Source organism: Nothoprocta perdicaria, unplaced genomic scaffold, assembly GCF_003342845.1.
Source record: "Nothoprocta perdicaria isolate Ctin4 unplaced genomic scaffold, notPer1 scaffold_351, whole genome shotgun sequence".
NCBI classification, from domain to species: Eukaryota; Metazoa; Chordata; class Aves; order Tinamiformes; family Tinamidae; genus Nothoprocta; species Nothoprocta perdicaria.
Genome location: NW_020455590.1, coordinates 567,623 through 594,235, shown reverse-complemented (window position 1 = coordinate 594,235; position 26,613 = coordinate 567,623). Strand labels below are relative to the sequence as shown.

Genomic DNA, 26,613 nt, shown 5'->3' with positions numbered 1-26,613 from the left:
CGACAAAAGCTACTTGCTCTTTATTCATCCCTTATGACACAAGGACTACATTTACAATAGCAAATACTAATAAGTTAAACACTACTTAAAGTCAAAGACTAGTTTGGTTGGTATTAAAGATACAAGCAACTGTATAAGCACACATGAGTGTTCTCCCTCTAGATATACTGTAAGTTCCTAGATTTTCCTATGACCACTCTTAAAAAGCAAATGCACTGTAAAACAGTAGGTAACATTCTCCTTCCTTTAAAAATTCCTAAGTTATTAGAGTGTACTCTGATGCAAAAATGTTGAAGATTTTTTTTTTCAAAATGATACAATTGAAGGAATCTATTTTATTTTTAACAGTTTGAAATCAGCCATGTATATATTGCCTAACTTGGGATAACCATGGATTATGCATGTGCAGACAACATTTTGTATTTTTTAAAAACTGTAAGACTGTGTACAGATTAACTACAGTATAGAATAACTTATGTCATAAATATGACAGCAAAATGTATTTACTTTATAGGACTGTACAACTTACAGCAAAATTGCTTTGTGCTGCGTAATGTAGCGGAGTTGCACCTTGACTGTCAGATGGGATAGTTCCAAACTTGTTTCTCTCTAGTAAAAGATGTACAATCTGTGCATGACCTGAGAAAAACAACATAATAAAAACACATTGTTTGTGAATGGTCTAAACATGAGGAGAAAGTTGTAAGACTTGCTATATTAACGAATAATCTTGTCGTGCCCTTTCTTCCTGAGAGCATTCTAGTTCCAAGCTCTGTGTCCTCATTCTTACATGGCATCAGTAAACCATAATGACCTATGAATAGCAACAGGGAGAAAGAAATCATTGGAGCAAAAAAAAGAATCATCTTTGATTTCCCTACACAAAGAAGCTGTATTTGGTCTAACAACTGCAATATTTACATTATAGGGAGCAAGAAGGTTATTTTCAAATACAGTTCTGATAGCTCAGCTGATAGCACTGCATATGAGTGAGAGGTCCATCGGAAACAATAAAGTGAGCACAGACTGATTATGATGTGCATTTTTCCATGTATTTTGCTTAAATGGTCAACTCAACCAACATTTCATCCTATAGGACAGTCTTTTACAGAAATTAAGTGTGGATTACTTAGTTAGATTTTATTCAAACAAAAATCCCAGTGAAAACGTATAGCAAAATTTGGAGCATATTCTATTACCAGATACCCTATCTACAATAAATACAGAAACAGCAAATTGACGCATACATACTTCCATCAAAATAGATTTGAATATCTTTAGATTGAGAATATACATTTTGGAAAAGATGGGTAATCATCTCTATAGGTAATTTCTCAATAAAAATTTAGTACCAGCATTTGAGTGTAAATACAAATTTGAGAACACTTTTGTTTGCTTGCCCTAAAAAAAAGGGTCCTAAACTTAATGATACTGCATGTATTTTGTCACTGGAGCTCCAATAACTCATTCCACTGAGAAATCAGATTCTTTTATTGATTTTTTTTCTGCAGTGCCCCAAACGGTCAGGGGGAAGACATCTGTTAAAAAAAGAATAGGAGTGTTTGAAGGTTCTTTGCTTTTTATCCAGTACTCTGCTTACTGTTTCCTCCTGCAATGAGGGGGACAGAACGTAGGAGGTCAACTTTTAAAATCTTCTTATCTTTGTCATATTATGAATTGCATTTTTCTCTATTTATACTATCTCTATTTAATTGTATCTACACAAACAGTACAGAATTCACATACACAAGCTTATAATGTACAGAGCATGTGAGCATCAGGCTAGCAATATGAACAACAATAACAAAAAACACTTTATCTGAATCACCACCAGCATCAAACAGTGAAAAAATTTAACTGAATCATGTTAGGAGAAGCCACAGTAATTTTTACCATTAGTGAATGCATTTGCCAGCTAATAGGGCTACTGCTAAAGATGACTCTAGTAAAATCTAGCAAGATTTCCTTATAATAGAAAAGTTAAACCTGTATTTTTGTGTTTTTCATTAAAAAAAAAAAAAAAAAAAAGAAAAATATCATGGAAGAAAAAGAATAAAGGCAACAATACAGGCTGGGGGCCAGCTGGAGAGAAAGTCGCTTTGCAGAAAAGGACCTGGGGGTCCTGGTGCACAAGAAGCTGAATAGCAGTCAGCAGTTTGCCCCCATGGCAAGAGGGACGATCACAGCGGGGCTGTATTAACAAGAGTGTAGCCAGCAGCTTGATGGAAGTTGATTCTTCTCTATTCAGTACTTGTGAGGCTGTATCTGGGGGATGCTGTCCAGCTTTGGGCTTGCCAGTATCCAGAAAACATTAACAAACTGGATTAAGTCCAAAGGAGGACCACCAAGACAGTCAGGCAGCTGGAACACACGACATGAAAATCTGAGAGCTGAGTCAGGACAACCTTAGGAAGGAAAGGCTGAGGAGAGATCTCTCATTCCTCTCTACAGCTGTGTGAAGGGAGACTGTAGAAAAGATGGAGTCAGACTCGTCTCAAAGGTGCACAGTGATAAGACAAGAGGCACTGAAGGCAAGTTGCATTAAATTCCCATTAGAGAGAGAGAAAATCCATTTCACTATATGAAAGGCTAAATACTGAAATAAATGCCCAGAGAAGTTGTGGAAACTCCATCCATTCAAAACTGGAGTGACAAAGGCCTTAAAAATACTCAACTAGCCAAGCATGCTGCGAGCACAGGGCAGAGCCCCCAGCACCAACAGAAGTTCTGGCACACAGAGGCACATGGAAGACCCCCTGGCATGTGGAGGACTCAACACAAAGAGAGGTGCAGAGGGGATGCAGCTACCCGTGTCCTGGCCTTGGAAGGAGAGCTCCGTGCTGGAGCAGATGGCATCCTGGGCTACAGCTGGAGGGCTGTGACTGAGGGGCTGTCACTGCGTTAAGGGGCTTCTTCGGAGGGACAGCAGGACCGGGTGGACTGAGGTGGGGCACAGAAGAATCTGCTAATGACGAAGAAAGAAGGCCTGGTTAGAAATGTAACAACAACGATATTTTGGTTTTAGGAACCATGGAACTGTGGAGTTCCTGAGCACTGTGAGGAGCAGCAGAGAAGAGACCATGGAAATCAGGTAAGCAGAGTTCCACTTACTCAGAAGGCTGGTAGCTGGGAACTCATGGAGGCATCTCTGAAGAGTAATGGAGCTCCGAAAAGTTGTCAAATCCTCCTGGACAGCACTCTCCAAGACCAAGAATGGTTCATCCCAATATTCAGGAACACAAACAGACGTATCAGGAGACCGACTTGGCTGAGCAGGCAGCTCAAGATAGCAAGATGGAGCTCCAAAATGCTAAAGGGAACTCCAATGCAAAAAGGGAGTATATGGGAGATGACAGCAGGCCTGGGTTACACAGGAAGAGTTTAGAAACATTGCTTGGACATGCAGAGATGATATCAAGAAAGCCAGAGACCAAAGGAAGAGAAGAACACAAGCAAAAAGGGCAGTTTCTAGCTCTCCCTCGCTAGGAAATACTGAGGATGGAAAACATAAGCCTGTTGCCAAATGGAATGGACCCTTCAGCACAAGAAAGACATGGAGGCGCTGGAGTATGTCCAAAGAAGGGCAACGAAGCTGGTGAAGAGGCTGGAGCTCCTTGTGGATAAGTCCACAGCATTCCACAATTTTAATGTTTTCAGTATCACTATCTTCAAGACTACCAAGTAGATTCTACTATAAGACCAATGTGTCTTGGTTGGTTTATCCTTCAAGATAAAATTCACCAGATGGATACAGTCCTCTAGAATAAAAGGTTTTTGAGTTCTAGTTCCCTGAAAAATTAATCATCTATACACAAACAGCTATGTAAGAACATCTAATATCTTCTAACTGTCCTCAATATAGCCTGCTGAGCTACAGCATTTTACAATCCTTTGGAGGATTTCAAGATAAAAATCACTCAACACATGAACATCTAATATCGGTCTAGCAGACCCCAAATACTATTGTTCTAAGAGATTAGTTATCACAATGCCAGGCCAGAATTAAATAAAAAAAAAAGGATACAGAGATTAAAAAGCACAGACAGTTGATTACTAAATGACTTTTGCATTCAGTCGATTTTACCAAGCAAGGCTGCCCAGTGAAGAGGAGTTCGGAACAAGTTGTCATAAGATGTCACATTGCAGCCTTCGTACGAGGTCAGGACATCCACGACAGCTACGTTCCCATCAGCAACAGCAAAGTGAAGGGGAGTTCGGCCTTCATAGTCTTGCCAGTTAAGCAGAGATTCTGTAGGTGCAGCTTCCTTTAAAAAAGATAAAAAATCAAAAAATATTTAAGCTGAAGAGAGAAACTTCACAAAAGATATTACAATAAGAGTGAGATAAACTGTCTGTATTTTGTAGAAGATAGCTCTACAGTCAAATATTTCCATTAAAGAATAGGTGATTTCCAAATATTTTTACATATATATGTGTGTGTGTGTGTCCCAAATTGTACAAGACTTGATCTTTGATACACTTCCTGTGATCTACTGTAGTGGAAGTGGCTCCTTACAGAGCAACCCTAAAAGATTAACTCAGGCACTTGTGAAAACAACTCCATCTTCTTACCTGCTTACCTAAGCTGCATATGATAGATAGATAGATATCTTAATATTTTTCTCCTAGGACCTCTCCTTCTCTTATTTTCACACAAATTAATCTTATGGCTTTCATCACAATACTTTCTAACATCTTAAAACCTCAATGCTATCCAACCATTCCCGAAGGAGATGCCAAGGTCTCCAGGTGACAGCATAGAAGATAGAAAATATTTCTAATGAATACATCTACTTATCTATCTCAACATAAAAACAACCAACCAAATAAAGAAAACTGAAAATGCAGGAACCCAGATGGTAGGACACTAAAAATCTGGAGCACAAGCAGAACATTTAAGCAAATCCTTAAGCTAACTACAAGGAGAAGGCCTATAAACTAACTACAGAGAGAAAACAACAATTAAGAACAATTCACTGAGGAAGCAAATTTAATTCACAATAACTTTCAGCCTTAGTCTGGGTCTCAAACTATGATGACTACTGAGAAAAGTCATCCTGAAAATAGAGAGCCAGACCATGTCCTTCAACATATGTACGAAGCAGCAGCGGGAGAGGCAGAGAGGGAAAGAAGAGACTCTGATCAATACATTTTGTTAGCAAAACAGAACAAGTTCCTGACCCTATTCTCGTTAAATTCACTGCAACTTTTCCTACTAACGTCAATAGATACATGAACAGGCCAGAAATCAACTGCATTTGCATTATTTAAAATGTAGTATTACAAATATCTCACACTGAGAATGATAAATCAAGAAGCAGAAAGTCAGGAAATTCTAGAATTATGTTTTTTAATGCAACATTAATTTACCATGGTTGTATATTCTGTAGGTTTTATTTAATAGATAAAATGATATATTTAGAGCAGTATTTAATCATACTTCCTAAGTGTAATCTGGCTAAATTAATATTGCAGTAGCAAGCTCAACTCTGGAATGTCCTCCTTTTTTTTCCTTCCTGTCTTACTTTCTAACAATGCCAGCTTAAATTACCTTGTTGTACTTTATTTGAATATCATGTTTTAGATACTGCACAAAACCACTATTAAAATGCCCCATGTTACATATTTGAAAAATCTGTCACAATAGTTTATACGAGCACCCACATCAGTAAACTATATACTAATATTAGTGGCCAAATCTTGCCAGAAAAAAAATATTACTCAAAACACACTGTAGTTCATTATAATAGGCAGCCACTAGCATAATCACAGAACATTAGGAAAATAAAAAATTGATAAATGTGAATTTGTCTTACCAAAAGTAAAACTGAACTTTATGTTGTTACATACAGAAACCAGAATGATCACAGCATGAATACTGCTTATTAGAATGAGTATTTAAAAGCATTTGATCTGAGCCATTAGAGTGAAGAGTGAAGATTTATGCTTTTCCCATTCTTTAATCTCTCTCAGGACACAGCTAACTGACATCATGCTTATTTTCTGTCTATTCAAATTGCTTAGCAGGGGCATTATGGAGCCCACTGCAAAAAAAATGCAGACGGATCTTTCGGAGAATCATTTTGAAAGCATGACTCAATAGCAGTGACAATTCAAACAGAAGTTCATACTGAAATTCTAACCACATCACAGGAAAATATGTTTGAATGAAATAAACTAACCGAAAAAAAATAATTCTTCTCTTCATCTATAATTTATTGATGTGATCTGGAAAGCTAATTTGTGATCCTCCCAAAACAACAACAAAAAGAATCTTTAACAAAACATGTCAAATAGATGACACACAAAAACTTTTGTCTGAAAGGCACTGTGTTCCACAGAATACATCCCCATAACCTGCAATATTACTTTTATTATTAATTATTACTAATATTATTACACTTTCAGTGATAAAATCTCTATTATATCCAGACCTATAAGCCTTATGTGCTCCATTTCCACTGGATTTCATGGATTTCACTATTGGCTGCAACCACATGTGCCTAACTGCCACCCCTGGAAATCTGACCTACTTTTTCAGCATTTGGTTCTCTTTTCATTCTTATTTCTTTTTACAATCACAATGCCCAGAAGCTCTAGTCATTGGGCAAGATTACACTGGGCTAAACACTGTAAAAACACGAAAGAGAAAAGGGATTCCTGCTCACTTTTGAAAGCTTTCAAAGAGGAGACAATAGAAGGATACATTCAGATAACAGAGCACACAAAAACAAGATAATATTTGCAGTATCACAGACTGTGGTCTTAATAAAACCAGCAGCTTAACTGTCGTCAAGTTTATGTAAAACAGCATTGGAGATGTCCAAGGAAGACACTGGAGAACAACCATTTTCTCTAGATTTTTCCCAAACTGATAAAGATAACACAGGAGAACAATACCATAATGCAGTGAACGTGCAACAAAGGCTACCAATGCAGACTGATGTCAACATCTGACTGCTTTCTGAGCCAGGCCATGTAGCTTACAGCTTATTGCACTCATGAAAATGAAGATAAATAGTTTGTGTTGGATATATTAAAAAATGAGGCAACACTGGCTCAAGTCAGAGAGCCAGGCCTTCTGCACTGCTATCATTACAGGACAATATCCTGGTGAACTCTGGTAGTAACATAAGTCATGACACAAGCTGGCAGAAATTGTAACTGTATGGGTGGAGATGTTATAAACACCTCATAGAAAGAAGCTGAAAAATTATGGCGTTAACCTGCATGTGAAGAGCTATTTAATAGTGGAAAAAATACAACTGATACAAGATAATCACTGAGACTGGGGAAGATGGGAGTGGATTCAAATTGACTTTTCATAGGTCACAAGTTAAGCTCTCAACTTGCAAGCTAGTCAAACAGACAGGCATAAAAATCATTACATTTAGCTTACAATGAACGTGCCTAGTTCTGAGTCAATTTCAAAAAAACAGAAATAGATATGAGAGAACACCACCAATGTAACTGTTGTATTTTTAAACATTCTTGAATTTAATGATTTCCACAGAAAAAAAAATCAGGGTCGAAATCAAGCTAAAAATCTGATTGTAGTCATTATAGTTGTCAGTGGAGAAAATGAAACTGAAATGCTGCAAAAAAATACATGGATATTTAATCTGTATAGAAAGATTTTTGGAGAGTCTCTCAGTAAACTGATCAAAGACTCGCTGATAATTGATCACATTCATCCTACAATTCTGACTCAACAGTCAGGAATGAGACTGCTCAATACAGTTAACTGGAAGTAAACTTGCAAATGAGAAACAAAAGACACACAACAAAGAACTTGCTGTGCACAAGGCAATTCGCATGACTAATATGACTGGCCTTTCTAACAGGGAGAACTTGTGAACTCTTCCTTCCTCCTCTTCCTAAAATGTACAGTGAAACACCAAATTATTATGAACAGTATTCATAACTCATGATTTACAGCAAGGATAATTACCAGTATTTCAAGCAGACAAAAAAAGAAAAATCAGAAGTTTTTATTTCAGTAGAGGAATGCATGCAAAAAGCTTTACATGTAGTAGACTTTCTTACCAGAATACATTTCACAGTATGAATTGCACTAGGGTCCTTGTTGTTAGCTGCCCAGTGAAGTGGGATTTTTCCTTCGATATCAGGGATTCCAATATTTGAATCATGCTTTATGAGAAGCTTCACGTGCTCTGGGTTATTGTAGTAGGCACTCCAATGCAACGCAGTTTGCTGGGACACAACATTCACAAGTTTTATAAAAAAAAGTCAAAAAAAGAAATAGAAGAAGCAAAATCAATTAGAGCCTGAAATACATTCTTACTATCTAGATTATACTTGCACAGAATCACACAGAACAGTTGAGATTGGAAGGATCCTCCAGAGATGATCTAGTCTAAGTCCTCTGCTCAAGCAGGGTCAGCAGGAAGAGCCGCTGCCTTTGGCTGAGGGCAGTTGAGTTCTGAGTATGTGCACGGATGGAGCCTCCACCTGGGACACTTGGAGCTTCCTCTCTCAACAGCCTATTCAGTGCTTGACCATCCTCACTGTGAAGGAGTTTTTTCTTATGTTTAAATCAGATTTATTGTATTTTATTTACACCCTTCTCTTGTCCATTCACTGGATACTACTGAGAAGGGGCTGGCTTCTAATTTATTATGGAACAAAAATCTATTATGGAATTAAAAACTATGCAAATAAATCTCAGAATAATATATATGACGTATTTGAGGCCAAATCTCAATCCATTTATATCTTTAATTAGTATGGCTTTATTCTAGGTAGCTCTAATCTTCATATCTGTCATAATCTTCACAATTTGGTTTGTGTATCCTGTTCATTTGTTTTACTAACAGTTGTTACTGCAACAAGGACAATTTCAACACAAGAATATATGTTCTGAAGTTACTGGTTTTTTTGGGGGGTGTATCATTGATTTCATTGCAGTCCTGGAAGTTACTCAGTCACATAAGGCTTTATTTTTAACAACACGTTTCGTTCCACGGGAATCCTACAATTCCTCGTGCTCCTGTGCAATATATGGGGAGAAGCCATGACACTGCCCCAATTCTCTGATAATTTTGAGGAGAATCCCAAGAAGTCTGGAAGCCAGGGATGGATAGTTATCAAATGATTACATTACACAGAAAAAAAAAAAAAAAACAGCTAACATGGATAATCCAGTATTTTTCAGGTAGGCAGCAGTCTTTGTATGTCACTGTCACTGTGTGGTAAAAGACATTTGCATAAATTCCAGGGAAAATAGGGAAAACTTCCTTGAACAATGAGGAAATGAGCAATAATTCGTTAAATTTTGATAGAAGACTGACAAAAAATGGAACACATCTACCTAGAATGAGCGACATCAAAATCATTGGAAAATGGGCTTTAAACAATACTGAGCAAGAGTCCCATCTACTTCAGTATGTGAGTAGCATGTGTGAGTAGATACTCACAGATCTTTCATACTAAGTCCTGAGTTAGGTCTAAGCTACCTTATCTTACATGACAACCACACTTAGAAGCACTTATAGTTGGTATAAAAGGTGTTTTGGGTTTTTTTTATAGACATTTAACTTGGTAGTTGCTTAATTTATTTGCGTGAGGAAAAAAGAATACTCTATTCATGGTACTTTGGCTAACAAACAGGACAATGTCATAAGATACAACACCTTCAGAGCTGGAGAAAATACCTGACTTTGGTAGAACATGATCATGTCCAAGTTGGCTATCTGAAGCAGACCTCAAAGCCAGAGCTCAAGAAGACCTCAGAGTTGGTCCTTCTTAAATTTGGCAATCTCTTGGAATAATATAAATTGATGAGAATTATACAAAAACTTTTTTTTTTAATATTAATGTTTTAATTTATTAAGTACATTAAATACTGACTCTGGACTTAGATCCACCTTGAGACAAAGTTTTGATGTTCTGCACTGTCAGCAGTTATTCCGAAGTCTATAGGATCAATATTATTCCATCCACCTTCCCCCAACCAAGAGTAGTTGAATAAAATATCAAAAGACAGTGAATGCCCCTATTGCCAATTCTTAACTATTGTCAGTGGGTTTTCCAGGCATCATGAAATGTTCCTAACTATGTAAGTAAAACACTTTTTAAAACAGTAGAACATTTGTAGATTAACAAGAACTTTATTGATCAGACATCTCTCCCAACTGCTGAGTAGGAGTAGGCAGTGAGAGAGAGAAGGGACATTTTTCTCCTCATCACTTTACCCCACGCCAGCAAAATATTATGTAGTACTTTGATTTGAAAGTGTTGAGAAATAGCTGTACCAGGACATTTGGGTTTATTTCCTCAATAATCTGTATCGGCATCCTTTGATAGTCTGACAGAACACATAAGATCACTAGCCTATCCTTAATGTCTCTGAAGAAAATCAAAAAAGGGGCTCATTTATTTTATTTTATTTTTTTTTTTATTTTAAGCTCTTAGTTTAGTACCATGGTAGCTTTTTAGCTTTTTATCTATTTTACTTTTTATCCCTAGAAACTGAAGCTGCAATGAAAGCAAAACTTTTGATTATGAGGACACCTAGCCAATGCAGTAGTTATTTACTGATTTCTCTCATATGCAACTTACTTTTCAGGCCGTTACCTACACAAATATCACTATATAATACAGTTGTTCTCTGTTACAATCAGGAAGTGCATTTGATAGTCTTGATGCACGTTGTTGCAATAAGAGCAATGATCAAGCCCAATAGAGTCCAGCTTCTTGGACACTGTCACAGAGAGTGCCTTCAAGGAACGTGAATGACATCTTAGCTGTTGGGATTACTCATGATGTGAACTGGAATAAAGGTGCTCTACATTTTGTGGAAAATCTAGCAATGCTTTGATGTTATTTTGAAAATTAGCTGAGCAAAAGGAAAGGTTCCTAAAAGTTTTTGGCTGGTTTCTGTATAGCTTTGTTAGTTAACTAATGCAGTCCGAAGTCAGCATGACTTTCCCAGCATGACTGTTGTGATTTTCCACAGAGTTTCCACAATTCAGAATATCCTGCAAGGCAAGCAGCTAATTGCTAGGGCAGAGGCAGGTTTCAATCCTGTTGTTTGGAGGAGGGAAATGATTTATTTTATAGAAACTGGACTTGCATCTGCCTTATCTTGCTTTCTAGATGATAGGACCAGATCAGAATTTCAAAGTTTAAGAAGTAATACCACTAGAAAGCTTATTAACTATGCCCTTCTCTTAACTATGCCTTCTTCTAGGACGATGAAAATACACTAAGCAAAACACTGCATTGGTATTACAAGGATGAAGTCAGTCACTATCTGCAGAACATGATTCTTATTAAACCTCTCATTGATTAGATAGCAAAGAGACACCAAAGTGAAAATCTCTAAGAAGTAGTTTGTGATCCATTAAAAAAAAACTTGATTTTTTAAATAATCTGGAAAAAAAAAAAAAAAAAAAGAAAATCTTATTAGGAAGATGATGGTGAAGAGCATGTGCCTCACAGATTTGTTCTCCTCTCTCAGCTCTTAGACTAAGAATTCCCCTGACAGCAGAGGCCCTTCCAGGCCACTGGTAAGCTGATCCAGAGAGCAAGAGTTCAGTATCAGCACAAGGGACACAGTGAAAATGGGATGAGTGACTGGAACAGTGCAAAAGGCAGCTGGTTTCCAACATTTCCTTATGTTTTGTTGTACAGAATCTTGGTGGCCTCCAGTGCAGGGCCAGATCACACAGTGATAGGATCAATGTCTTCCAGCAGTAAACCTGCATTTAGCTCAGCACCAAAGGAATTTTCTTTTTTAAGGTTTTCCCATAACTCTTTGTGTTACCTAATTTGAAATTCCTTCTAACACTCCAAAATTAAGAGGACTAGTGCAAAGAATAATGGTGGTAGATAAAGGCAGATGAGCATCCGTTTCTGAATGTTTCCAAGGAAGAAAAGCAAGATAACCACATCCTATCCACTTTCTAACAAGGACCATCACAGCAAGGTTTCGGCCCTAAAACACACGGATTCTGAATCCTCTATTAGATCTACGTACTCTCAGCATGGATGTCAGTGAACTCAGCACAATGAATTGTCACATTATTATTGGTGGGAAAATGTTAATACTTTTAATGGTGATCAATAAAATACTAGTTTTAGTTATTATTTTGAAGAGTCAAAAAATATCTGTCACGTACAGAAAAAAAAAACAAGTTTATTACTTATATCTAACAGTTAGACGCGAAGCCAATTTCCAAAGCTGCTAAAAATGTATCTTAAAAAATGCAATATTATACCTTATTTCTGTCCTGTGTATCCACTTCTCCAGGTGCCATATGTTTCAGCAGCAAAGCTAAACATTTGGGGCTTTTGTGACGCGTAGCTAAATGCAATGGTGTCATATCCTCTAAGTCTTTCTGCATCCAGTTCCCTTTACGAGCCAGCAGGAGTTTCATGAAGCGGTAATTTCCCTAGGTGAGGAAAAACACATGAAATTTATTCCAGTTAATCAATCCAGATATATGGCTGGGTATTTTCAGTGTTGTATAAAACAAGGGTGTTAAAAAGAGAACAGTAACATAAACTTTGGAAACCCCTAACAAAGATCTGTTCTTAAAAACATTATTTCTTAATTTTTAAATCTATTTTCTATAGTCTATGGTGTACTGAATAAGACAACAGTTAGTAAAACAGACATTGCCATAAGACTCCAACAGTGTCAGCAATTTCTTCATAATGTCTGATGTCTTAAAAAACACTTCTTCACTTAGTTTTCATGAAATATATTTCAAGTATCTGAGCTGCAGAAATTGCTGATTTCAAAGAGTTTCTCCTTCTTGGTTAACAAGTATTTTCAAAAAATGTAAAAAAGGAAAACTCTGCACATTTTTTTTTTTTCGTTTTTATCCTTTGGCTTAACATTTTTGACAATCCCAAATGTGATATGGGATATTGGCATAACTTCATTAGCACCGAATAGTGACAACTGGCAAAGGAAGAGCTAACCTAACGAGAAATAGGAAAACTGAAGCTTAAAAGATATAAAATTGTAAGAATTTTCTGTAACCAATTCCAGGAAGTAGATACATTAAAAGAATTTTCAGTGAAGTCCACATGAATTGTACATAGGAATGCAAAAGGCATTCAGTGCCTTGCAGCTGTTTTGAAACGGCAAGAGAAGACTGGAAATTTCAGTTTGCAAAAGTACAAAGAAAGGGAGACAGAAAGTGCTCCCGCCTTCGGGAACTTAAAGTCAGGAAATTGTCAAAATAAGTCAGTTATACCTCAATGAACCATGTAAAACCTGAGTGAACCAGCAGTTTCAGTTTTGATCAAACACATGCAGGAGTCTGCAAGGTAGATAGATATCAAGTAAGGAATAAAGTAGAACATAAAGAAAGACTAAAATTTTCAAAATGAAAAAGAATAACAAGAGCCAGGTAATATGTACTCATGTGAATAGGTAACAAAACCTGGAAAAAAAAGTGCTTGCTTCTGAATTGCATGTTAATTTTGATCTACTGTATGCATGATGAATGCATAGGACATCTAGCTTTATAACACTTATTAAAAATATTTAACAGTCCAGGCTTTAGATCTATTTTTCAAAAAGAATAATGCACAAATAATCCTGTGAGGGAATAACAATTGAGGTTGGATCCCCCCAACCTCAAAGTCAAAAATTAAGGGTAAAGTCACGTAATCGTTATAAAGCTGTAGTGATTTAAGGTACAGCCAATCTTGTCTTGCTATTGCCTCTTACTTGGAAGTTAATTCAGACAGAATTGAGAAGCTACAAAGGATATTTCCGTATTTTTTATTCCACTTCAATACAAAATATTTTTTGTAGGTGGTGGGGTTTTTTTTCCCCCAAATCATCTTCAGCAATTAATCCAGTTGAGGATCAGTAACAAACAGCTCGAGTAGTAACAAACCAAACATTTGACCAAACAAAAACCTTCAAATCTGGAGGCGTGTATGTGATCATCCTTTCTACATTCCTGCTCTCTCTTCACTCTAACTTTTAACCTTTCCTAAACAGCAAAGGAGCATGCAAGTTTTTTGTATACTGTCTTCCAGTCTTTCCCAAACTATTTAATGTTTTCATAAATCTTAGTTTACTTAAACTGGCAGTTTAAGTAAAAATATCAATTTCCTATAAGTATAATGAAACAGAAAGCTCAAAGGAGAAGATAAATTATACTCATTCCTCTATTGGGGGAAAAGCTACAGCATTTGATCAAGATCTATTAGACAAGGTACAAAGGAAAAATGACACACAAATCAATTGAAGTCACATCTTCAGATTCTGTTGGTTATGGAACTACCTGTAAATTAACACATTTAAATCCACTGCAATTCTTTAATAAATCCTGTATTTCAACTTAGTTCCTTCAGTCTGTCCTTGGAAAGACAGAGGAAAAAACGTAGCCAGGTGTAGGCAAGTGTCAGCACTCTAAGGAGCGGCGCTCTCCTGGTGTGTCATGCAGCCCAGCAGGGAATCAGGTTGCTAAAGTCAGCTCCAGATGGGCCAAAAGAATCCAGAGGCCACCGGGATATCCAGTTCCAAGGCATTTTTCATAGGGTGGCACAGTAGCCATTGAGACCAGAAGGGTAGATTTTACACATGTTACCTGTCTGGTCTCTGTCTAATAAAACTGCAGAAGTTAAGCTTTATGTAGGCAGGGTAGATTTCACCAAGTATTGCAATTAGATTGGAGAAAGATAGACATAAATAGCACGAGACAATAAATTCTTGGAAGGAAAATGACTGCTTTTCTTCAATAGAAAAGATAATGCATCTGTTATGTTTTGATACTTCCTACTTTGTGTGCATGTATACATATAAAAGATCTGAATTTCTCCCATTAGTGGGGATCTGTTGGAAGTTTTGCAAAACCATTGTGGTTTTGAAGAAATCTTGCTGAAAAGAAGTATCACAGTTTAAAGAATATCTAAAACTGTAATAACTAAAACACAGGTTTCCTTTCAATTTCTTTTCCTGTATTCTATTTTATTCTTGCTGTTGTGCATTTTTTCATCAGTTATTATTTTATTATTCTTAAGCTACCAAAGAACTCCTCTCCTTAGGAAACGAATCTGTAATAATTTCCCTCTTTCTGAAACAGGAAAATTCTATTTCTTCCAAATGATTTAAGATTAAACACACACATACATCACCACTGGAAACATCTGTTCCTACACTGTATGTTCTTATTTGTAATCATTTTATTTCTGCTCTTACTTCTGACTACTGTCCTTTTCTTTAGTCATCCCCTGAGTATTCTGTGTTCCTTTTAATTATTAGAAAATGTAACAATCCTTAATAGGATACACAAATGAAATATTTCCCCATCTTGAGTGGATAATTTCTGGATTTTTTAAATACACAATACTTCAGCATCAAGGAAAGGCAGATTTAATTTAAGTCTTAGTAGGTGGAGAGGAAAAGGTGAGTTTAATCTGAAAAGCAGTTAGTAGCCTAATTCTTTTATTTTTATAATATGTTTGTGTATAACAAACCTTCAAACTTGCTAACTTTACTCAGAAAAGTCACTTGGTTGGCCTGAAATTGCTATTGAGTCTGTTTAAAATGGTTGTCATACTGTAAAAACATTACGAGCGAATTGGATTAAATATTGGTACAGAAAGCTCAGTTCTTGGTAACCAATATTTACTACTCCTGTGCTGATTCTTAAAACTCTTTCATATCCTATAAAAATTATTATTAGTCAAACACTAAACAAACTATAGCAGTGTCAGAGAACAGCTGTCAATTAGTTTCTACATAACACCACCTGATCTGAAGAATATATTCTGCTACTTGAAAATTTAAGCTACATTTGAGCCACATATTAACTGCACTAGAGAATAACAGTTCAATAAGCAATCACTTATTGAAGGCAGTCAGGTAATGGCTTTGAAGGAAAGGTCTGGACTGCCAAGCCTAACTTCTGGGCAGCTGTTCAACTAGGCAGACCTCTAGGCAGGCTTTCCTTTCCACAGAGAAAAGAATGTGGGGAGAAAACTCAGAATTAACGCATCTGCCAGAACTCAGTCTATCCCCCAAATGAAAAGCTATTACCAAAATTGCAAGTTTATCTGGAAAAACAAAAAGCTGTCTAGCATTTTCAGAGTGAGAATACTCCTAGGAATAGGTCTCAGATTAATGAAAAAGTGGGACCATATATTTATCTTTTATTTCCATAGGTATTCCCAGTAAACTGTTTTCTACCTAAATTCCTATGCCTATGATATTTATTTATTTATTTGTTTGTTTGTTTGTTTGTTTGTTTGTTTCTCTAAAGGATGCTGGCTCTTACCAGACAGAATCACTCACATGTGCAAGTGAGAGCACAGGTAGCAATAAAACAGTGATTTCTTGTTTCATAGGGCTACCAAATCGAAAGAAGAGGGGGAAAAAAAGGAGCCTTTGTATTGGTAACGGTGTTGTTATCAACCTAAATGCAGGTTGCTACTGGAATTATTGATGGTCACACTACCACTGCATTAAAAACGCACACAGTGCCACTCGAGCAGCCTGACCCAGGCTCCCTATCTGATGCTGCCTGGTCACGTTGCACCTGCCTGCCCGCTTCCAAACGCTCCTCACAACTGGGACACAGGGACACTGGGATCCCAGCACCACTGCGAAGCCACAGCAGCATCCCAAGTCCGACCAGGCCGAGTTCCAGCTTCCCAAACATGCAAGCAGAGCCAGGTTCCGCCTGGACCGCTCTCCAGGGCAGTTCACTAATACTGCAGGAGTTGGAGCAATCATTATTTGGGTATTACTGTTGAGGAAGTTTAAATAACGTTACCAGGTTCCACTAACTGGCTCTCTGGAAGAAAGGAAAACCACAGGCCAATAGACCAGATGTAGAAAAACGTTATCAGAAAAACACAGCTGTGCAAACTCCTCGGTACCCAATATGAGAGAGAGAATTTGGCAAATTCTTTTTGTTCCCTATGACATATCTAACCACACAAGAAAGAATCAAAGGTTTTTTTTTTTTTTTTTTTTTCTTAATTTACTTTTTCAATAAAGGTACAATTTAACACATTCCCAGACATTGTAAATATCTGAAACTCGGATGAACACAGAGTTAACAAATTACTGCAGGCAATGCTATTTCCCACGAACATTTTTATCCTTCCTGGAAGCCAAGTTCTTGTGGGAAGTCCTCAGGATGCAGGAGCGTCAGGCTCCTCACAGGCGACAGGACATTCTCCCCACCACGGGAGATCACGCACGTTCCCTCCGAGACACAGACATCTGCACTGTGTTTGGTAGGAGCCTCCTGATGACAGCAAGGGTGGTCTGCATCACTGCTCTGCTCTCCAGAGATGAAAGAACTGCACCAGTGCAATTCATACTGACTAGGGATATCCATTTCATCTTCTCCTCACTGGTGAAAAGTTGATGCTTTCTGATCCATGAAGGCACACAGAATGGTACAAGCATAAACATCTGTCTTTAATTAACTCATAAAATTCCTTTAAATTGCTGGAGAAAAATATTTGGTCATTTTCTTTCTAACTTACTTGTCTAGCTTTACCTTACAGAAACACTCCTAGTAAAATCCTTTCCTGCTTAAAATCTATGGCAGCATAGATTTTATTTACAAATAACAGACCTTCTCTGTAACAACCACCCATCACCCATATTCCCTTTCAGTTAAGCCCTTAAAGATCAATCATGAGGCTGCATCACAGCTGGGTGGCTAAAACATTTAGGACAAGCTTGGCTGAGAACTTGGGAATGAGAACAGTGCTGTAACCAACCTACAGCCATTTAATTCTAGGGATAAAGTAATTCCAATTCAGCAGCTACCACACAGGCGCACAGCAAAAGGCAGGGCCTGAAAGCATCCACCACACTTTATAAATGAGAATCAACACCCTGACTGGGTTCAAAATTGGAAAGAAACTAAGTGCAGCTCCTGTAAAATGTGTGCAATTTTCTTCCCGAAAACAGAGTCTGCAATACCAATAAGGACACTTAAAGTAACACTGTGTACATAAAAGCCTGAGTTGCTGACTAGCTGTGGTAAAAACACCATCTGAAACTAAGGATTTGTTATCATCTTGATATCAACAGTACAGTTACGGAAGCAAAGTTTTATCACGGATGTCTCCCAGATATTCATGAAGCAGGTAACAGTTCAAATATGCTTCCAAATTACAGATAATATTAAAAAACAGTAGACTATTCACTTGCTAGTGGAATAGTAGCCATCCCTTTTAATCTGCCAATATTCTTTCTCCTGTTATGGATTCTATCTTGTTTGGCCAAAGCCTCAGTAATTTAATAGGCCATTTCCCATACTCAGATATGGTTCTAGAACAAATGGGAAGGATAAATGGAGACAGGAAATAGTGTCTGATCTAAATCTGAGATGCAGTGTATCTGTTTCACTGTAGTCCAATGACTATCATTCACTATGCACCAAAAATCTAGAGGAGGGGATTATAAAACTTAATTTTTTATAATCCCAAATAAAACTGCTGGACACATAACGATCAATGACACAGGGTATTTTGCACAGTAAATGTCAATGTTCTTTCGAGACAGGTGAGCTTACCTTAATGAATAAACCTAGGTTCTAGGCTTCTAAAATCTATGCTATCATAGATTTTAAGCATGATGATTTTACGAGGAGTGTTTTTGTAAGGTAAAGCTAAACAGCCTGATAGGGAGAGAACGGCCAGCCTAGGGAACATCCTGCTGACACGCAGCAGGGCTCTGGGAATTTCTCCTCGCCGCACAGTTTCTTGGACTTGTCATTACACAGCCACATGCTTCAGTGCTCTGACTAACTACGTGTATCTCCCTTACTCTGTAGCGTGGACAGACCTCATTGGTTGCACTTCTTATCTGTGAATTTTAAAAATAGATGACATTGGTAAATAAATATAATACTATTTTACAAAGAGAGAAACAGCTGACAGTCTGAGAGTCAGAAGGGAACCTCTCCCAGCATGAAAACCACACACACAGATACGCTACCATCGTCCTGACATCAGTGGTTTAAAAGGGGCCAGCAGATACAGAAAATATGCACTTTTTTTCCCTTATTTATTGCTGAAAGCCACATACAAAACAAACTTGTTTGTTGATTTTCAACAAACGTAACCACTCCACCTGAAATAAACCCATGACTTGTAAGACCGATTTGTATTAATTCATAATGTACTGCACACAAGCTAACTGCAAACAAGTTCCACACACATGTTGCACAGCTACACTTGTTTTTTGGAATACCTACATTAGGCTTGTGTTAACTTAGTCAAATGGAAGGGTTGCTAGAACACCAGAAAGGAGGCAGCACAATGTCTTTATATAACTCATGGTAAGTGAGGCAGGGGTCATTAAAACGAGAGCCAAGCTGCTAGAGCCGTGAAGATGCTACTTCTTTGGCTCTGACACAGAATCACACAGATACTTTGCCAGGGACAGATCAAAAGAACATGTTAACAAAGAAAAAGTGACCCTTACAAAGAAGACTTTTTTTAGGGCTGTTCATTGCTGATGCAGCCATCACCTCTGAAGATGATGCCAGTGCACAATATGCCTCTAGTAGAATGGACAGTCTTAGAAAGAAAAATAGAAACCATAAGAGAGAATTGAAGGAAATAAAAATATTTAATCTTTTTCAAAAACTCCATGACTTTTAAGTGCATGTTTTATTTATTTCTTTATTTATTTATATAGATATTCATATTCTAAAGACCTCCCCCAAGTTATTTAACAACATCTCCTCCCATTTAATATGCGTCCTACCCAGGAAAGCACAGCACAGGTATTAAAACCTTAACAAGCACACCTCTTCTTATCTCAATAAAGACTGAGATTAAAGATTGTCCTCACGATAAGGGACAAGTTCCACATTTCCACATCCCCTTCGAAATACGATTTGTTCTCTGCTCTCATTCCAGTTTCACTCCATTTGTCTTGCACACAAGCAGCCACAGGTCAGGCTGTGTACCAGGGTGTGCAGCGAGCAGAGGCAGCGAACAGAGGCTGCAGTTTGAGGAGTTGTGGCTCGTGCAGAAGGCACCGGGAGGGATCCTTCCTCTTTTCCCCCCAGTCCCAGCAGTGTGCGCGGGAAAGGCTCGTGACAGGTCGCACGGCACGGTCCCCGGTAGACACCGGCATCGCTGCGTCAGATGCTTCTGTACAGAGCAACCCTCTCACGGCTGAGGCAGCTCTGCAGGTGCAGACAGTGCTCGGGGCCTCTTCTTGACAGTCAGTCCTCGTGACAAAACCGCTCTTTTGTTAAGGAGCTGTGTCAACTGGTAAAGGAATTAAGGGAGGAAAAAAGCAGCAGGCTGTGTGCTGTCCTGGAGGATGGGCATGAGACAGACGGGGTGTTCCCTGAGACCACACAGCTCCACTGCAGTGGAGTTTATGGAGGGCTCTGTGCAGGGTCAAACTAACACTGTAGATGAAGGCTGGAAACTCATCATTACTCATAGGAGAAGAAAGGCTCTTAATCCTCCTGAAGTTGAGGAACATGTTTAGTGCCCTCCGGGTGAGAAAGAACCAGGCATGGCTTCACGGGAAGCAACTGAGTGGCCAGACCCTCGGCCATGCCTGGAATACAGATGTCAACACTCAGAAGTGGCAGCATGTGACTGCCGTGGGTGACTCTTGCTGCAGGGGTTGGAGGTGCCCATTTGCAGACCTGATTCCTTATCCACAGAGATAATGACCGCCCGCTAGGTGCTTAAGTAAGGGATGGAACGGCTCATCCTGGATGTTTCCTCAAAACATGTGGAGGACAAGAAGGAAGGTGATCAGTAGAGAGTGTGAATTCACCAAGAGGAAACCAGCTTAACCAATCTGAGAACTAAGATAGAATGACAGGCTGGGCACATGAGAGGAGAGCAGCAGATGTTGTCTACCTTGACTTCAGCAAGGCTTTCAACACTGTCTCCCACAGCATTCTCACAGACAAGCTCGGGAAGTGTGGGTGAGATGACAGTGAGGTGAACTGAGAACTGGCTGAATGGTAGAGCTCAAAGGGTTGTGATCAGTGGCACAGAATCCAAATGGGAAGCCTGTAGCTAGCGCTGCCCCCAGGGGCCACCACGGGGTCCAGTCCTGTTCAAGTCATTCATCAGTGACCTGGATGACACCCTCTGACACAAAACTGGGAAGAGTGACTGATAACCCTGAGAGTTGTGTGGCCTTTCAGAGAGACCTGGATATGCTGGCGAGATGGGCAGAGAGGAACCTCATGAGGTTTAATAAAGGCAAGCACCTAGGGAGGAATAACCTCAAGCACACTGGTATTACATTAGAGCTTGACTGCTGGAAAGCAGCTCTGCAGAGAACTACCTGGGGGTCCTGGCAGACAAGCTGACCATGAGCCAGTAATGTGCCCTTGTGGCCAAGATGGCCAACGGCATCCATAGCTGTGTTAGGCAGGGCAATGGCAGCAGGTTGAGGAAGGTGATCCCCTCCCCTTCCATTGAGCCCTGGTGAGGCCACAGCTGGAGTGCTGGGTTCACCTCTGGGCTCCCTACCAAGGCAGACATGGAGCTATTGGAGGGAGTCCAGTGGAGGGTGACAAAGATGATTACAGGCCTGGAGCATCTCTCATCTGAGGAGAGACTTAGAGAGCTGATTCTATTTAGCCTGGAGAAGGCTGAGAGGGGAATCTTAACATTTGTGTGTACAAATATCTTAAGGGAGGGTATCAACAGAATAGGGCCAGACTCTTTTTCTGGCAGAGACTCTGCCAAAAGACTCTGCCAAAAGACTCTGCCTTCCATGGCAGAGACAGGACAAGAAGCAATGGCTACAAACCGAAACAAAGGAAGTTCCTCCTGAATTTGAGAAAAAAACTTCTTGACCAGAAGAGTTCCCACTAGCAGCATGCTGGAGAGCATTACCAGAATGCATGTTGGAGAGCACTCTCGCTACAAGACATATATTGTCAGATACACCCTAAAGCTGCACTTGCCTCTCTCAGTTGAGAACATTCTCTGCTCAGTTACTCCTTTCGAGTAATTTTCAAATAATAAACTCAAAATGTACAGAATATATTCTTATGCCTCCTTGCCTCAACACAGACTTCCATTATGAACTATCCTGTCTCCAAACATTTTAGTTACTTCTAATATTCTAAACATTCCGACCCTGTCTTCCACTGACAATATCACCCAATCTCGTGTCATTTCTGGGTAACATTAAAGAGTCCTACATGTTGTGGAAATTTTATTAGATGAAAATATTGACTAATACTAGATTCAAGTTCAGCTACTAAGAAATTCTAATACACTCTTTCCAAACTTATAATTGATATTTCCATAGTAACTGCTTTAGTTCATTATCAAACTCTGCCCACTTGAAATTGGTCTTATTTTTCCTCTTACTTTCCAAATTTTCATCTAGCCCTGCATTAAACATATTTTCCTCAGCTACTTTTCTCTCTCCTTTAAACATTATTTAACAGTATTAAAACAAACACAAAAATTCTACAGCTTTGTGATTCCCAAAGAACGTTTCATTTTCCTGCTGTTAAGATTAGATTTATCAAGACCAGGTGCTCTCCATCTGGTATTAAACACTGATCATAGCTCCTGACAGAAAGAACTACAAAACATAGAGTGGGTGCACAAAAAACCCACGGACAGTGGAGAGTGGAGTCACCACAAAACCAGGATGTGCAAAGGTCTTGTGTAGGAAGGTGCATTCAAAGAGAAGAGAGAAGGATGAACAGCGCAGCCTGTATACCATCCCCAACAGTAGGAGTTTAGGCTATCTGATAATTATAGATCCTACAATACCTTAATAATTTATTAGCTTATTAAATTTTGATTTTCAAAACGCATTATTAATTTAGCAGCACTTATGCAAGTTGTTTTATCACAACTGTCTCAATATTCTTCATAAAAAGAGAGACCATATAAAATATTCCTCTTCACAGGAATACTACATATAAATCAGTTATTTTTACTCTTTTATAAGTGCGACACTACTGCATCACTATCACTGGGTTTATGACAAAGTTAAAAAACATCTGTTTTCCTAATATACACTAATCTTCATACAGGCACCGATTATAATATTTCTGCCTTCACATGTAAATTGTGTTTTGATTTTCCTTTTTAAACTCCGATTTCAGAAAGTATAGCTGGATACATAACAACAGCTTGAAAGCAGAAAAACAAATTGTATTATAGTTTATTACCTACATATGCACTTATCTACACTGTTCTTTGTGTTTAGACCCAGTTTGGCAGAGAAGGGCAAAAATGAGAAAACAAAAGCAGCATGGAAATTAAACAGGCAAACAGCTGATCTGCTTTTTTTATAGTAGTACATTCTGTCCCAAATATACCACTTAATATTCAAAGATAACAGAAAATTTTCTCAGCAACATAGATCACGATTTATTTAACAGGCACAATATATTTTAAAACTTCTCAGAGTCAGGACACAAAAGAAAACAGGTGACATGGAGTCGATATTCAGCCATTGCTCATATGTGAAATACAAAATACAGTGACATGTAAGTTTCTAGAGTTAGTATGAATGACAAGTAAGAAACTTCATTGTGCACACAAACCCCCTCTGGACATAAAATACAAATTAAATGAAATTCACGGAGATTTTAGCTTGGAGAGGCAAAGTGAACATAGCAGCCACCTCACACCACATGGGATGCCCTCCAAGCAGATGAGCACAGGAGTTAAAACCACAGCTGAGAGCAGCTCTTGGCTTTTGGAGCCTTTCCAGAAGAGCCACTGAAAGTCAAGGAATTGAAACTCAGCAATTGCTAGGTAAGCCTTCAAAAGAAACACACAAACACTTCAGCTTGTCCTTTGAAAACAAAAATAACAACTGCATTTCCTAGGAATTAGCTCTTAGCTCATGTTGCTCTGTAAACTGTTTACCTGTGCCATCCATGCTATGTTACAAGCAAAGTTAACTGAGGAGCTGGGAAAGGACTATGCTGTCCTCTGGTCTCCAGGTGGCAGGCTACAGCTGGAAGAGCTGATTTGTGTTCGTACTTTCAGTAAGGCTGCTGTGGAGTAGCTGAAAATACAGTGAACAGAACTGATACCCCTCTGAGCAAACATGTGAAATAGAACAGTGTAAGTCATCAATTACAGGGAGTCGACACTGGTATTTCTTCCAGCTCTGAAAAAGCTTCAGTCACAGTTGCATCAGTTTAATTCAGCAAAATGGGAAGACAGGATTCAGACACAGCTTTTATTTCAGCAAAAATAGAGGGTTAACTTGTTTATCTAAAACATAATAAAAGCTCATTAACTTGTGAGTAAAGGAAAATCTTTACAACTATTATTTTAGACCTGTATAACCCTTAGCAGTCATCCACTAATCTACATCTTTGAAAAAAAAAAAAAAAATCAAGCTATTTCTTATCCCTGTGCAGACAAGGATGATGCCATGTCTTCTAACAAATCACTAACATATTCAAATATTTGAGGTGTTACTAATCCTTTTCGGTCAACCATGACAACTGTGATCTTGACACAGGGTTTCATCTTACAAAGTACCCTTTTTAGCCACTTTGTTAGCAGCATCCCACGCTCTAAGTTAAAACACTTAAGAGCTCCAACAACTGAACAGAATTCTTATCTCCCAGTTTCCAAGTTTAACATGTGTGTTCATCCTGCAAAGCATCTTAGGCAAGACATCAGCCAAAAACATCAGGCTGATTCCAACCAGTTTTGGCTGTCAAACACTTCGACTGGAAGCAAGGCGGTGCGGGGCACTGCTCCCTAAAGCCTCTTGCAGGAGGCTTCAGCAGCCTGGTTTCCATAGGAATAGGCAGAACTATCAAGCGGAATTCATTCCAAAGAGACAAGACAGAAGAAAAGGAACTAATAGCGTGAAATCTGTTTCCCAAGGTAAGTTGAAGGAAAATAGGAGATTGTATCATCAGCCTTTGACTTCATTTATCCTGTATCTGCTTTTTCTGTGTAAAATTCAGATCTCAGTTTTATGGTCTACCTGTATGAATTAATTGCTTCCTTCATGTAAAAACAAACCAAAAAAAAAAAAAAAAAACACCACCCCACACACTTCAAGGGTGAAAATACAAATGGCATTCTAGTTTCCACATGATCTCTTCTAATATTACTGTTTCTTTAGACATCTTTTTCAAGTCCTTCTCCTTCATGCAGAAGTACCCAGAACACCTGAATTTCAGAGGAAAGTGGGATCACTGTCCAGCTCCTCATGAGCTGGAAGCATCAAAGAAAAAGTTATCAAATAATGATAATTGTGGCCTGAAAGATCTGTCAGGAAGTAACAAAAACAAAAGCCAAACAAACAACAATGAGAAAGAATGCTAGTATTAAAAATAAACAAGTACGTTCTTCATCTTAATGTCTTTACATAAAACAAGAACAAAGACAAGTGTTAAATATGCCTCTGAAATATATTAGTCTATTTCTAAAAATTGATTTTTCATATATTCACATTCTTCTCTAATAAAGTTTGGATTTACGTCCATATTCACAATGTTCTTTCCATTCTTAGTAGTTCTTTTTATAATTTGCATAACTCCTGAAGCTTTGCAGATGTCTGATTCTGAGTCTCTCTAAAAGCTTAGTTATGTGCACATTAACTAATGCCTCCAAAGTTGGCAACATAAAAACGTAAGATGAGTTGGGACAACAATTCAAAAGCATTTTGGCAAGACCAAAAAGCCTCTAAAATCTCCTTCTATGCAGCTTGAGTTTTTAAAATGAAATCATAATATACTTGCCATAATGATAAATAAAACAAAACCTTAATAAGCTACTCAAATTATATCTTAGCAGTAACAGAAGTACTGGATTTAGTTCTTCTTGCTTAAAATACAGGAAATTGTGCTAACAAGCTAAGCTGGCATTTAAAATCTTCCAAAATCTATACCATACTAGTGGAACAGTGAAAAAATGTTCTGTGTGTGTATTTATATGTATATTTACATTTTCAAATCAGCAAGCTCTGTGTATGCAGGTGCAATCTATGCTTGCAGATACGTAGGTGATAACACGAATCACTTAATATCTCAGAGAAATCATTTCTCGTGAATAAAAATGGATAATGTTCCTCATGAATTTCTCATTGTTCAATAATAAAAAATAGGGTAACAAAAGAACAAAAAATATGATTATATCATTAATGTAAATTACATTAATTTTATATTTTCCAAAATGTTCATAGGATCTGCTGTTTTCCTGGAAACAACAGAGAATTCTAATGTAATTCATTTAAACATATCCGTTTTGACTTGAGTGTGATTCCCCTAATTCTCTTTAATCAACAACTTAACCAACTGCCTGTAGACAAATAGAGAGATAAATAAAAAAAATAGTGCTCCTGGAGTTAGTGTCACGGTCATAAAATGTGAATTTATTTTTCAAGCGCCTTCCATAGCAATGCTGAAGACATCCTCTCTCATATACTATCAATTCAAATGACAAGCCTGAGCATCAGATTAAGGATGTGTCAGACTCCTGACAGAAGAGTCCTGGAGAAAACAGCAGAAAGGTATCCTGCTTCAAAATGATCCATTGCTTTTACTACATCTACTGAAGCATTTGTGGATACATTTATAAGAAAGCGAACTCACTTAAAATTACAATAAAAATTAATTATGATCAGGGAAAACCAATACCTTTACTTTTTATTACACC

General features: G+C 38.1%; 1 protein-coding gene across 1 annotated transcript in view; it reads right to left on the bottom strand.

Moving 5' to 3' along the window:
• Window positions 1-26,613, bottom strand: part of INVS (inversin) — a 58,751-nt gene that overhangs the window by 11,499 nt on the left and 20,639 nt on the right. The window contains exons 4-7 of the mRNA XM_026044172.1: window positions 12,243-12,416; window positions 8,047-8,214; window positions 4,085-4,265; window positions 530-639 (exon numbers count right to left, since the gene is read on the bottom strand). Of these exons, the coding sequence (XP_025899957.1) occupies window positions 530-639; window positions 4,085-4,265; window positions 8,047-8,214; window positions 12,243-12,416 (633 nt within the window). The remainder of the gene's footprint in view (window positions 1-529; window positions 640-4,084; window positions 4,266-8,046; window positions 8,215-12,242; window positions 12,417-26,613) is intronic.